Source organism: Cyrtonyx montezumae, unplaced genomic scaffold (genome assembly GCF_038088225.1).
Source record: "Cyrtonyx montezumae isolate F1298 unplaced genomic scaffold, pur_monq_1.0 scaffold_5, whole genome shotgun sequence".
Classification (NCBI taxonomy): domain Eukaryota; kingdom Metazoa; phylum Chordata; class Aves; order Galliformes; family Odontophoridae; genus Cyrtonyx; species Cyrtonyx montezumae.
Window position 1 is genome coordinate 4,989,025 of NW_027072056.1, and position 13,602 is coordinate 5,002,626.

The following is a 13,602-nucleotide window of genomic DNA, read 5'->3' on the forward strand; positions in this document are numbered from 1 at the left end:
AGGACGTCGTGGTCGGTGGTGTCAAAACCAGCAGACAGACCAAGGAGCACTAACGCAGAGCACAGCCCCGAGGCAGCCAGCAGGCAGGGCTCAGCAGCCCTTGGAAAGGGCTGTCACTGGGCTGTGCCTTCTGCTTGATCCAGGCTGGAATTTACCAATGCCCCTGTATACAGACGTGCGAGTGCCGCAGTAATGCAACTCTCTCTTGGAAGATGGAAAGAATGGCAGGATGGATGCTAGACAGCAGCTGACAAATCGTTCAGCGGATGAGGTGGCTGCTTGGAGACTGAAGAGCAGGCATCCAGTGTTAGTGCTCTAACAAAAGAGTCCTGTGGTACAGAAGCTCTGATGCAGTTTCACAAATACTGCCGGTGCGCTCGCATGCATCACTCAGGCAGATCACAGCAGTCACACTGCACTTCTGAAGTTCACCTGCTCGGTGTGATCTCTCCAGAGACCTCCCATCCATCAGATGTGGCCGACACAAGGCCTGCAACCCCCACCCACCCTGGCTGCAGCCCGACCCGTGTGCCTGGGGAAGGGCTGCACCTCTGCTTTGCTTGTCCTCTTGTCAGCTGCTGCCACAGTGGACGTGGTGGTGCCGTCTGCTCCTGCAGTCACGCTGCAAATCTAGCTTTCTTCCTTCATGGTTCTGAAAGGGGTTAAACATTTATGGGGAAGATGATCCTGCATTGCTTAGCAGGAAGGTTCTATCAGTAACGATGGTGTTAATAACCGAAACAGGCTCTTGGGGCTCCGGCTGGATGTGTTTCTTCTATCTTACAAGATTCAGTGTAAGTAAAACAAACAAACAAACAAACGCTGGAACCAATCAAAGGCTCAATTAGAGCTGTACAGCATTTGCCAGAAAAGCCCCCTGCTGAGATACAGCCCATCCTGGCAAAGGCAGCTGTCTGTCTGCCCAGACAAACCACATCCCAGGGCAGCTGATGGGAGGAGGGGGGCTCCTGGGGCACCCCTACACCGGCACCCTGCGGGGAGAGCTGCCGAGTCTTTCTACTCCCAGAAGACGAGGGGCTGCACCATGAATACCCATTTATGCTCAAGGGGACACGCCTCTTCTGGCAACCTGGATTTTAAGAGAGAAACACCAACATTTTACAGGTCCTGATGGAAAAGCCAGAGCACCACCGCCGTCTGCAGCACAACCAGGGGATGCTCCGTGCTCAGGGCTGTCTGCTCGGCTGGGCAAAGCAAAGCACAGTGCCTTCACGCCTGGCTCGTCCTGCTGATCTGACTCACTGCTGGAAACAAGGCAGGCCTTGTGAACCGCGAGCGTTTGCTGTGTTTGAGGTGCGTTTTATAAAAGCTTGGTTCCAGCTACGTTAAAATTGAATAACTTGGCAGGGAGTCTATAAAGACCGTGTTTCGAGGCATACCGAGAAAGGAAGACGGTTAATGCAATTATGCTGACGGTAAAATGCTGAACTTAATTAAGTCTTCAGCAGCGATGATATACTTGTGATGATTAAGCTCAAGATCTGCAGATAAGAGGACAGAGGCAAACCTCTTGGTTCCCCAGGCTTCCTTTGCCTCCTCTGTTGAAGAAGCAGTCCCGCTGCAGCCCCTGTCCCTTCCCAAATCTGTCGCTGCTCCCCAGGAATGCTCAGCCTGTCTAGCTGTATTTAACAGCTGACCAAGGACCAAAAACTTAGGAGAAAATGAAGCTCCTGTGAATATGGGCACCTGGGCTGAGGTGGGAGATCCCACAGCAGGGGTTCACCTTTTGCGGGCCACAGAGGAAAAATTTATGGATGTGAAGAGGAGAAGATCCAGCAGATGATGCAAAGCCATGGGGAATCCAGCTCCATGTCCCCCAGAACAGCCCACCAGGCAGCAAGTGCAGGAGGAGACTGTCCCCTGGAGGCACACAGCACACCACAGAAGACACTAAAGATAGCCCCATGTCACTCCTCTCCTTCACTGGATACTCATATTGCACAAGAACTAAAGAGGCAGCTTCTTACTGCATACGCAGAACAAGAAGACTTCTGCTTCCTCAGCAAACATTCCCTTGCTTCTGTTGTAAAATTGTGAGTTCAAGCAGAATTACAGCCACTTTGAGCTGCTAGGACTGCTCCCTCCCCTCATATCCATCTCCTGGTCAGGGGGAAGGATGACTTCTTTCTACATCTGGCCCCCTATGTTCTCCTCACTCACCAAACCAATTTTCTTCATACTGAGATCATAATAAGATGGAGCAGACAGCTTCCACCCAGACCTGGGTCACTATGTCAAACCAACCAAGCACAGGAGACCACAGCACCACGGGAGAAGATACTCTCTAATGTTTTGTAGTGAAAAGTAATGCAGTAATTGCCCAAGCCCAGGGTGCCATCCCTGCTCACCCTGCTGTGCCAGGACAGCAATCTGCTGCAAGAAACAACATGTGCTTCTCCTGCCCTCTTTCTGCACACCACGACGGAGCCCCTTCAGGGAGACACAGGCAGTGGCTTGCTGCGAAAAAGGAACAGGAGACTTTTCTTTAGACCAGAACATTTCAAGATCACTTCCTCCTTCAAACAAAATCTGTGCAAATAATTTTATGGATACAACAAAGACACAGACGTCACTTCAGTAAATCAGCCACGTACCCTCCCCACTCAGGCCCCAATACAAACATCATAAAGCTTTTTCCTAGGAAGCACAGAATGCATGATGGCAGGTTTCAGGACCTGATCCCCTTGCTAACCTCTATCCTACAGCTCATGTTCCCCTTCCTTCTTGAGTTCCTTTAAGTGCTCATCTCCTCTTTACAAAGCCCCAAGGAGCAAATAAGTGTGTAAAATCAGAGTAGACATAATAAGAGAGAAGTATCCCAGTGAACACGAATGGCTGCGGGGAGCTGCAGGAGGAAACAGCAGGCTCCAGCACTCACAGCATCTGCTGAACTCAACCCATGAACGCAAGCCAAAGGGAACTTGTCTCAGTGTCTTCTGCCCACTTCTGCCTGCATTTATCATCAGAGAAGTCTCACTTAACACCAAATGCATTTGGCAGATTACAGAATCCAATCACCAGCATACATCAGCGGAGCGATAGGCCAAGTGAATGAGCTCTGCAGGACAGCAAGGCAAAGATACACTCTACACTTCCCACAAATAAGTAGACAACTCTTCCACAACACATGCTGATGTGTAGATGTGGCACTGAGTGACATGGTCAGTCAGCATGGGGGTGATGGGTTGACTAGGAGATCTTAGTGGTCTTTTCCAGCCTTAATGATTACTTTGAGAAATACCCAGCCCTCAGCATGAGCATGGCATATCTCAGACAAGATGCGATGGATAAGAGAAGGTATTTCTTCTGTCTTGGACTTGCAGACTACTAACCTCAAAATATCCATTGCTGTGGGCATGTCCCATGCTGTCTAAGGATACTTCTAGGAAACACATTTGTATAAACCAGTACTTATAAAAAGGACCAGGACCCTCAAATAAAGGGTAGTGATCTCTATTAGTAAAATATTCCAATTTTGATTTAGAAAAGCCCAGCATTTATCAAAACTGACCGTAAAATATATGCTGCCTTCACTAAACAGATGCGTCATCTGCAATGGGGATGCAAATCTGCAGCGGAGCGTGAAAGCAGACATTTCCTAGAGCATTTCTCAGAACACACAGGGGCAAAGTTCTGAGCCTGATTATGTACGTGTTAATCTGAGCAAAATAAAACCCGTGTCCTGTCAGCAAACGTGGAGTGTTGTTGCCAGAGGTGCAGACTGAGAGTCGTCCTGGGCACACACTGTGCATCAAAAAAAGTGCCCGGAGGGGCACACATCTCAAAAAGCTCGCAGCCTCAGTGAGGGCTGAGTTCCAGGGCCTCGGCAGATGAGAAGAAAATGAACAAGAACGCCTCAGTATTCACCTCCGACAGTTTGCTCTCATTCCCTGAAACAGCTTTCACAAATACAGCGTGACTGAGCAATGGGCTCTAGCATCGCATGACATGGGGCTCTGCCACTGCAACAGGGCAGTCTGAGTGGTAACAGCTGAAGCACTCTGCAGTGGCATTTGGGCAAACTCTCTACTGAAGCCCAACAGGTTGGAAGGCAAGGATATCGAGGCAATAAAAGCACCTGCTGAAACAAAGGGGATAAAGACCACGCTGCCACTTCACGAGCATGGGAATGAAGCAGACACCAACAATGGGTGCTCCTTCTCAGCACTGTGCCCAGCAGCACCCGCACAGTGCTCGCAGGCTGGGACACGCTGCCCTCCCACTGCCACCACAGCACAGCCCCATCACTTGCTGTGTTTGAACATCACCAGCAGAACCACCGAGGTGGCAGAATCATCCCCACAGTCCAAGGGGAATCCAGATCTTCGTAGAGAGTGAATGTAGTCCTGGGGCTCTTCTGTGACATAAGACACTTGGGCTACTGATTAATGCTGCTGCTGGCATGAGCTGCTCTGTGTGCCCCAGCTGGTGAGCATGAGCACTGCTTCTGAGTTGGCTGATAAACGGAAACGGACAGGAAAAGCCTTCTGGTTTTGAAAGTGGCAACAGAAACTCCATGCTGAAAGCCATGGACATGAGTTGCAGCAACAGGCAGACTGGAGTCTGAGAGCAGATTTGCCTCTCAGGGTTAAACACCTGCTTTCAGCAGCCAAGAAATCAGTGGCACTGGAGGGATCTGTCTGGTGGGCAATGCTGCAAACCTTTATGTGCAGCTTTCCTCATTCCCTGCATTTATTGCCTGCAGCCCCCAGCTCTTCCAGCTCCAGCACACTCAGGGAGATGGACTAATTTTCATCCAGGACCCATCAGGAGAATTGTGAAGGAAGAGGAAGAAGGCAGCTCTGCTCACTGTGCCACATCAACAATTGGTAGTTTTAAGAATAAACGGGATGGCAGCAAACTGCTGCCTAAGGAGCAATCCACCCAGTAACCAAACATCCACCGCAGCTTATACCCACCACCATTCATCCACACCATTAATATTTATAAGGATGACGTGTCTCTTTGACAAGAACTTTTGCCTCCAACGACAACAGATGTTACACCGCTTACTAAAAGACCTACTTGAGCATTCCCACTGGATGCTGTCCATGCTCATGTCTCTATCCCGTGCTCTGATGATCCTGCTCGCAGATGCTGGATGACCTACTGAAAGTTCAGATCACATCAGTCTCAAGCCCAAGAACACAGTTGGCCGTGCATTTGGCTGTGGGGTCCTCACAGCTTCTCAGAGTCGCGTTGTATCTCTGTGGATGTTCTTCTGGGAGCTGGAAAGCTTTCAGATGCAACTGATGGCTCAACTGTGCACAGCACTCCATGCTGCTCAGCCCCACCTCACAGGGATGGGCCACAGAGCACACAGTGCAGAGTTGAGGCTGCAGGATTATCTTCCACTGCTGTCTCAGCCACTGCTGCCACAGGTACGTTAGTGACTGTATATAATCTACAAAGAATTACAGTCAGTCATCATGTGCTGTGGTACTCTGCACACAAACTGGCAGGATAAAGCTCTGATCTCATTCATCTCTGCTAAAACATGCTGCTCTTTGGCTGTGCTATGATGTGTGGGAGCTGCAGTCCCTGGGAGGACACAGTTAAACTCCCACCCTCCATGCAGGAGGAGAGCACTCATCAGTATGGGCCTAACCTGTGCAGAGCAGTATGGATAAGCCAAGAGTTTTGCCAAAACGTCCTTCAGGAATCGTGATGCTTGGGCAAACACTGAGGCATTAGATAAGTATCTAAGGGACGTTTGCTTTTACAAGATTGCAGTTGACATTTACATTAAAATGCATGAGGTTATCATGAATCGTTTCACTTGATGTGATGGAGCTCTCTGAAAGTGGCACAAAAACGTCACATTACCCCTGTGTGCCGGAGCACTGAGCCTGCACTGACTTCTGCCTCCAGAACTGCAGCTCTTGCAGTGCCCTGATGTTTATTTATGATACATCTTTAATGTACAGCACAAGTGACTCCAGCATTTTCAACTCATTTGACTTGCAGTACACAGGAAGACACACTCCGGAGCTGGGCCGGCACCTGGTGCAGCTCACTGCCATTGCTTCCAGCAGTGAGAGCACAAACGGGACACTACAGCCATGGACAGCTCTCTGTGGCCAAGCTTGGCTAGCAGACCACCCCCAGTGTATTGCAGATTAGGTTCTAAAATGACGAATAGGTGAGATGCATCCCCCTTGGGTTTGTTTCGCTCTGTGCAAGCAGCTCCTCACTGCTGCACAGCGTGCAAGTGTGAGGTTTGTGGGAAATCAGTGTACACTCAGTGTTACTACACATTTTATAATGATGTGCATGTGTTCGGGAGTTTCTATGTATGTCTGCTTTTACCTGGCCAGATTTGGGTCAGAATAAGGACAGCTCCTTCTAAATGGAGACTCATTGCTTCGCTGCAGCTTGCACCCATACAGCTGCCTTCTCACATCAGGCCAGTTTCGCACGGATCAGACACAGACTGCAGGCGCTACTTGCCTAAAGAGCAAAATGCCACGCACCTGGCCTGGCCCGAGCAGCACTTCTGCTGGTCTGCATTAGTGCCATTACTGAGGGTTCTGCCTGTTCCAGTATCGTGTCCCATGGTGCATGGAGCTCATCGGAACTGCAGAGATGTGTTTAACCACACATTCACAGCTACGACCCAGTTTTAGGGTCTATAGGGCAATGAAATGTGCCACCTATAGAGCAACCGGACAAAATGCAAACAGCGTTTCCTTCAAACAAAAGGAAAAGGGATTGGACCACCACCAGCAGTACCACTGTGGCAGTAAGAGCTTTAAGGTAACAGCGGGGAGATGTAGGTTAGATGTGAGGAGGAAATCCTTCACTCAGAGGGCAGTGAGGCCGTGGCACTGCTGCCCAGAGGAGTGCGGGTGTCCCACGTGTGGAGGTGTTCAGGGCTGTGTTGGATTGGGCTCCGGGCATCCCGAGCTGGTGGGGCACCCAGCCCACGGCAGGCGTTGGAACCGGCCCGGCTGTAAGGCGTCCTCCAACCCGACCATTCCGCAGCTCGGATAATGGCACGCAGCAGGAGCCCCCACCTCCAGCGGGGTCAGTTGTGCTGCACACGTCGGGCGGGGCCGCTTCCAGCGGGGGCTGCGTCTCGCGTTTCCTCGGGCGGTAAAAATACGACACCCATTAGCGAGGAGAATGAAAAGAGGGAAACAAAAGGAGCGGGAGCGAACACCTGTCGCTCTCCTCGGGGACGAGCCCCGACGCTTTTATCCGCTTCAGTCTGCCGGGGGAACTGCAGCTGCCAACTGTCATCAGCATCAAGTTACCGCACAAAGCCAGGGCCTCGGCCGGCGCTGGGGAGCGGCGGGGGGACGAGACGCCCCGGGTGCGGCTCCCAGCCCGGCAGGCACGGCCCGAGGACGGCCCGGCGGGGGCAGCGCGCCTCGCTCGGGCGAAAACAAAGGGATCGGAGCGCCGAGCCGGCAGCATCCAGCCACTGCGACCGCCCCTCCCGCCGGGGGCACCCAGGAGCCTGAAGGAGCGCCCGTACGCGCACGCCCCGAGCCGTTACACGGTCACGTCGGGGCCGGGGCCGCGCCGGGAGGGGCAGAGCGCAGCGCACCGCAACGCAGCGCACCGCGCTCCGGCCCGGCCCCGCCGCAGACAAAGCGCGCGGCCGCCATTGGGCCGTTCAGCCCACGCTGCGGCGCTGCCCGCGCGGCGCGGCCAATGGGCGCACGGAGCCGCGGCGCGGCCGCTATAAGAGGGGCGGCGCGGGGCGGGGAGCGGCGCGGGGCCGCGGGGCAGCGCGGCGGCGATGGCGCCGTCGTTCCGGGGCGGCAAAGGCCGCGCTGCGCGGGGCGGTGCGGGGCCGCGCGCGGACGGGAGGGCGAGCGGCGCGGACGGGAGCGCGCAGGCGCGGAAGCCGCTGGTGGAGAAGAAGCGCAGAGCGCGGATCAACGAGAGCCTGCGGGAGCTGCGGCGGCTGCTGGCCGGCGGCGAGGTGAGGAGCGGGGAGGGCGGCGGGGGCCGGGGCCGCGCCGACGCTGACGGCCGCGGCGTCCCGGGGCAGTTCCAGGCGAAGCTGGAGAACGCGGAGGTGCTGGAGCTGACGGTGCGGCGGGTGCAGGCCGTGCTGGAGCGCCGCGCGCTCGGTGAGTGCCGCGGGGGGGGGTTGGGGGGGGACCGCGCCGCACCGCTCCCCGCTGTGTGTGTGTCTGTGTGTCTGAGCATCTGTCTGTCTCTCCCGGGCCGCAGAGGGCGGGCGGCTGCACCGCGAGGCCAGCGAGCGCTTCGCCGCCGGCTACATCCAGTGCATGCACGAGGTGCACACCTTCGTGTCCGGCTGCCCCGGCATCGACGCCACCACGGCGGCCGAGCTGCTCAACCACCTGCTGGAGTCCATGCCGCTCAGCGAGGGCGGACTGCGGGACTTGATGGCGGACGTTCTGGCCGAGCCCTGGCCGGGCTGCGAGGTGGCCCTGGGCCCGGTGCCGCCGTCCGGCGAGGAGATGTGCTCCGACTCGGACGAGGCGGACGCCGAGCCGGGCCGGACCCCCGCACACGGACTGGAGGCGGCACAGACGCGGGGGGTGCCCTCGCCCGGCTCGCCCAAGTCCATGTGGAGGCCGTGGTAACGCTGCGAGCGGCCCCTCGGGCTCGGACCGCGGCACTGCCATCACCCCCGGCAGGATGAGGCTGAACGAGATGCGTGGCAGCACGCGGACAGCGCGCTTTGTAACGGGGGGCTGTTTGTATGAGAGAGGGGGGAGTGGGATGGGGAGGAGGGAGGTTTTCATAGTAGCGAAGCTCGTCGGTGGACGCACAGCCGTGATCTCTTAACCCTGCCTCATCCTCTCGGCCTGTTTAAGGGGTCCCAGATAACACATTACCTTTTTCTCTTAAGAAAAAGCCCTTGTGCGTTTTAGATCCGGGCAGCTCCGTGAGAAACTCAGTCTGCACCCAGCATTTGTGTTCTGGGGACAGCACGGAGCCCTGGAAGGGGCTCCCAGGAGCAGCTGTGCGTGGCAGCAGCCCCCCCCCCCTCCTGCCTGCAAGGAAGGAAGAGCACCAGGACCCACGAGCTCTGCAGACACTTGCAGCACTGGTGGCAGGGTGCCTTTGGAAATGAGCATCTTGATTCACGTTTGGCTTTTAGCACATTTGAGTTCATTGTGACTTTATGTATATGAGGGTGTCAAATCAATTTTTTTGTTTCTTTTTAATCTTTAATAAAAAAATAGCGAGCTCACAGTGGCTCTCATGGGTTGTGTTGTGCTCTGTCTTAACCAGGAACAGAAGTATTTGTGTCTGCGGAACAATGCTGGTAATTAAGCACTTAGTTCGTGTACTAAGCTACTGTTAGCTCAGGTATTGGAATTCAAGTGTCTCTGTCTAATGCTAAAAGACATGATACTGCATTGAGTAGCATACAGTGATCTGTGGCAGCCTTCCCAGCACAGCTGCCCCTTACCTGCTCCCTTCTCAGAGTGGGGTTGGTAGAGCTGTCCTGACTCCAGCAGCATTGGACACATCCTCTGCTGGGGCAGCACAGCACCAATGTGTGGTTTTGCTTTCACATGCAAAGTTGGCTGGAGCACGCAGAGGTCTGGGAAGGTATTTCTAAAGAGAGAAAAAAAAACAGTTTTAAGGGAGTTGGGCTTCAGCGCTGCTGTACACGAGGTCTGATTTCTCTCACGTCCCTACTGGGAGATGCCAGGTTATTTGTTCTGCAATACCACCTTCCCGAGCACTGGCACTCTAAGGAGAGTAACAAAAGCAATTGTTAAGTTTCTTAATACATGGAAGTTCCCAAACATAGAACAAGCAAGAAAGGAAGCAACCTAACCACCAGGGGATGAGACCTGTAACTTTCCTTTGTTAACAACCCTACAGAACAATAAAAATGGAAACTAAGTACCAGTAGACTGCTCTTTATTTAATGTTACCTGAGGGGGGCAGGTTCTTATTGAAGATTACCATCAGATCTAGCACAAAAACAGAACAACTCATTTCCCTTTGAACTGGGAAGAAGGGCGAGAACCAGCTCTCCAGGAGGCAGTGAGAGCTGCTGTAGTGACCTCTGCTTAGGGAGGGAGGCCAGCATTTGAAGTGTAAATGAGGGAGTAACCTGGGACACTTGCACTAGTAGTAACACCCTACATGCAAGATGACCCCTTGGACTGAGCCTGCCCCACTGACCCAGTGCAAGGTCACATTTTTATTTTTAAACAAAGCTGCTTCCCCCAGTTACTACAGGCCTGACACCATAGCTTTTGCTCACCTAGCTAAGATAACAACACCTCCTCTATTAACACATAACTTAGCAGGGTCACATAGTGCAGTGACAGCTTCACCTGCCACCCAGAAACCACCTTTCTATCCCGTGCTCCCAGGGAAATAGGGCCACAGCTCCCAAGGGTTGGGCAAGGCCAGGAGCCCTATGGAGATGGGCAGCCCATGAAGAAGCACAGGACCAGAGGCAAGACAGTGCTGTGCATAGCCCACCCCCCAGTGGACAGCAGCAAGCCCAGCTGCACAGCAGAACTGGGCAGCAATCCCACCTGTGCTCCCTGGGTTGTTTGACATCTAGGGCTGCAGCTGTTGCAGGAATACAAGAGGCAGCTTTGGCTCAGCTTCATTTCCAGGAGATGAAAAGGGCTGAGTTGAGGCTCTTCTGTAACACCGCTGTGAGAGCAAGAGCAAATCCTGATACTTTGGTGACAGAAACACAGCGGAGAGTCAACATAAATTGCCAGCTTTGATTCAGCCCTTCCCACAACTGGGGGCAACATGGTGCACCTTGCACATGAGCCATGGCAGAACTGAAGGCTGCACCTATCCCACTGCTGCAGAAGGAGCTCCACACGTGCTGGCCGTGGCCTTCAGGACAGGTACTGGGTCAGCTGCTGTCCAAAAGCCAGAATGGGTAGCCAGGGCCATGGCAGAAGGGCAGCACTCCTTTCCCATGCACAGTTCTTCTTCCTGTGTTGGCTGAAAGAGGCACCACTGCTAGAGGGTTTTTTTTTTTTAAAGTGTCAAAAATATTTTAGAAATACATTGGCAATAAGGGGTTTTTTTGTTTGTTTTTAAATCCACAAATTAGACTGACAGAAAGTTTACATCCTCTGAGTAGGTGTTGCTGGTTTTACCATTTGCATTTCTGTACCTTATTGCAAAGGTGTCAAATCTGACACTTTCCTGACACAGGCAGGAAGAGGTGAGGTTCTGGGGTGGGACTGGGGAAGAAGGAGGGGAAGGAAGGGCTCCAGCAGCTTGGATGAAAAACCAGAAGCCTTTTCAAGTCCTTTACAGAAAGGACTGCTTTTATTTTCCACTCCAACAGACAATTAAACAGACTATCTGATCTGACAGTGCACTGCATTGTAAAGGGGGAGAGGAGCAGCACACAATCAGAGGGACACTCGTTTGATATGCAGTTGCAGAACAACTGAAAGAAAAGCTCTTTGCATGCCAGTCACTCACACCTGTCACAGGGGAAAAGTGCTCCCTGTTAACCAGTTCAGCAGAGAGGACTCTGTTCAAACCTCTCCTAAGCTACTGGCCATACATACCGGGTCTTTGTTGCAGCCCTCAGCCAGGGTGCAGGCTGAAGCTTTCAGGCTCTCCAAATCTACAGGCATCTTCCTTTGTCACCCACCAGCAACTATCATTCTGCAAAGTTTTCACCTGCAAAATAAAGTCAACATAAAGACCCTCTCCATGGTGAGCAAGTGCCCACAGACAACTTCCCCAGGAGGCAATCCAGTCCTGACATCCACAGCTGTCAGAGCTCAGGTTTAGGATTCTCCCATTTATGGCCCCACCTCCAAGCATCAGCAGCAGACACACTAGCACAAATAGAAAGAGGCATCCAGCCCCAACTGCTTTTCTCCCGTTGGAGGACATGGGTGCAGACACACAAGTTTTACAGATCTGGTGTTCAGCTCTTAGAACACACAAGGACTTTTGCCCCAGCAGTTCTTCCCTCTCCCCACTAAGGAGAGCAGCAGGGCCAAGCAGCACGTCCCCTGCTGAGCTCTCCCCAGCAGCAACAGCTTGGGCTGTGCTCCCTCAGACCACTGAAACACAAACCAGTACAGATGGGACCCAGGAGAACATCCTCCCATTCCACAAATGGGCACAAAGTTGTGAAGAAAGTCATGCAGGAAGCACATGGAAACTCAAGGAACAAAGCAATCTACCAAAACAGCTGGCTGAGCCACAAGACTATATCCTTCCTCCACGTCTTAGGATGTATTTTCATTTTCGTGCATGAGACCCCTGGTTCAAAGTTGTGTTTATGCATTCACATACTGATGTCTTGAGCTAGCAGTTACCTGAATTGATAGCATCACTACATTGTGCACACGGAGCCTCTTTGACTCCTGCATGAGCTGAGAGAAGAGGGAAAAAAAGATCCCACTCTACCTCTTTCCATGGGATTTTTAGTTTCCTGTGGAAGCTTAGTATTCAGTTATTGTTTTCTGCAAGTGTTAACCTCATTTCTGCATTTTAATAAAGTTAAAAAAAAACATGTATATATCAAAACTGATGTGAAAGCATTCAAGCATGAAAATATATCTTACAGCAGAACATTTTAATCTAGTTGAACAAGACAATTGAGGGCAATTTGATTGGTCATACTGCACGATGTCTGTCATATTACGCTCCTTCCAGCTGAGCCTTTTAATCCAATAACATAGAGCCTCAAACACTGGGAGCTACACAGAGAGTTCATGTGATCATTAAGTTTGGAAAAGACCTCTAACATCATCTGGGCCATCCATTCACACACCACCAATATTACCCACTAAGTCCCTCAGTACTGCACCCAACCTTTCCAGAAACACCTCTGGGGTGGTGACCCCACCATGCTCCAGGACAGCAGTGCCTGAACCTCCCCTGGCACAACTTGAGGTTGTTCCCTCTTGTCCTGTCTAACTGTTTGAAATGACAAGGTAAACAACATTCAAATCAGAAACTGAAGAAGTCATGAATTCCCTTTCTTTCTGTGTCATCAGGTCCTTCCCAAAGCAAATGCAAATTGCTTTGTGAAGAACTGAGAAGACTTTATAAAACTACAGCATACTGCCAACTGGATTAGATGACCCTCTCTACTCTTACATTTCTTAAGTATAAAACTACTGCAGTTTGCAGTCTTAGCTTTCACATTGAACTCAGACTCAAATTATAGACTTGAAAGCATAGCAGGTAGTTTTTCTCTGCAACTCAAGAAGCGTAGACCTGAGGCATCCTCCAGCACACTGTTGCAGACAGCTCAGGAATTACCCTGAGTGAATTACCCTCAGCTGAACTCTGCAAAGGCTTAGATCGTTTAGGTACAAAGGAAAGCAGCCTAATTTAAAATCACCACCAAAAAGGTACGATTCAAGAGTATCCCTAAACGACATGCCCACTGCGTGCAAAGGGGGATTACTGGGAGCCTGGGTGCCCTCTCAGTTACGTGCTTCAGGAAGGATTTTGTCTTCAAAGGGCCCTCTAAGCAAGCTTCACTGTTTCCACATTTGGACCACTCACAAATGAGGCGCACTAACAAAACATCAGTTTTGTTCTCCCTAAAACTGGCTTTGCCAGAACCAATAGGAGCCACACAGGGTCATTACAAAATACTTTCTCCTGTCACCATGC

General features: G+C 52.1%; 1 protein-coding gene across 1 annotated transcript; it reads left to right on the top strand.

Moving 5' to 3' along the window:
* The first annotated feature begins 7,760 nt into the window (after positions 1 to 7,760).
* LOC136055988 (transcription cofactor HES-6-like) lies at positions 7,761 to 8,660 on the top strand. Its single transcript, XM_065747902.1, has 3 exons — positions 7,761 to 7,954; positions 8,024 to 8,105; positions 8,209 to 8,660. Exons 1-3 carry the CDS (start codon positions 7,769 to 7,771, stop codon positions 8,586 to 8,588), a joined length of 648 nt encoding a protein of 215 aa, XP_065603974.1. The 5' UTR covers positions 7,761 to 7,768; the 3' UTR covers positions 8,589 to 8,660.
* The last annotated feature ends 4,942 nt before the right edge of the window (positions 8,661 to 13,602 follow it).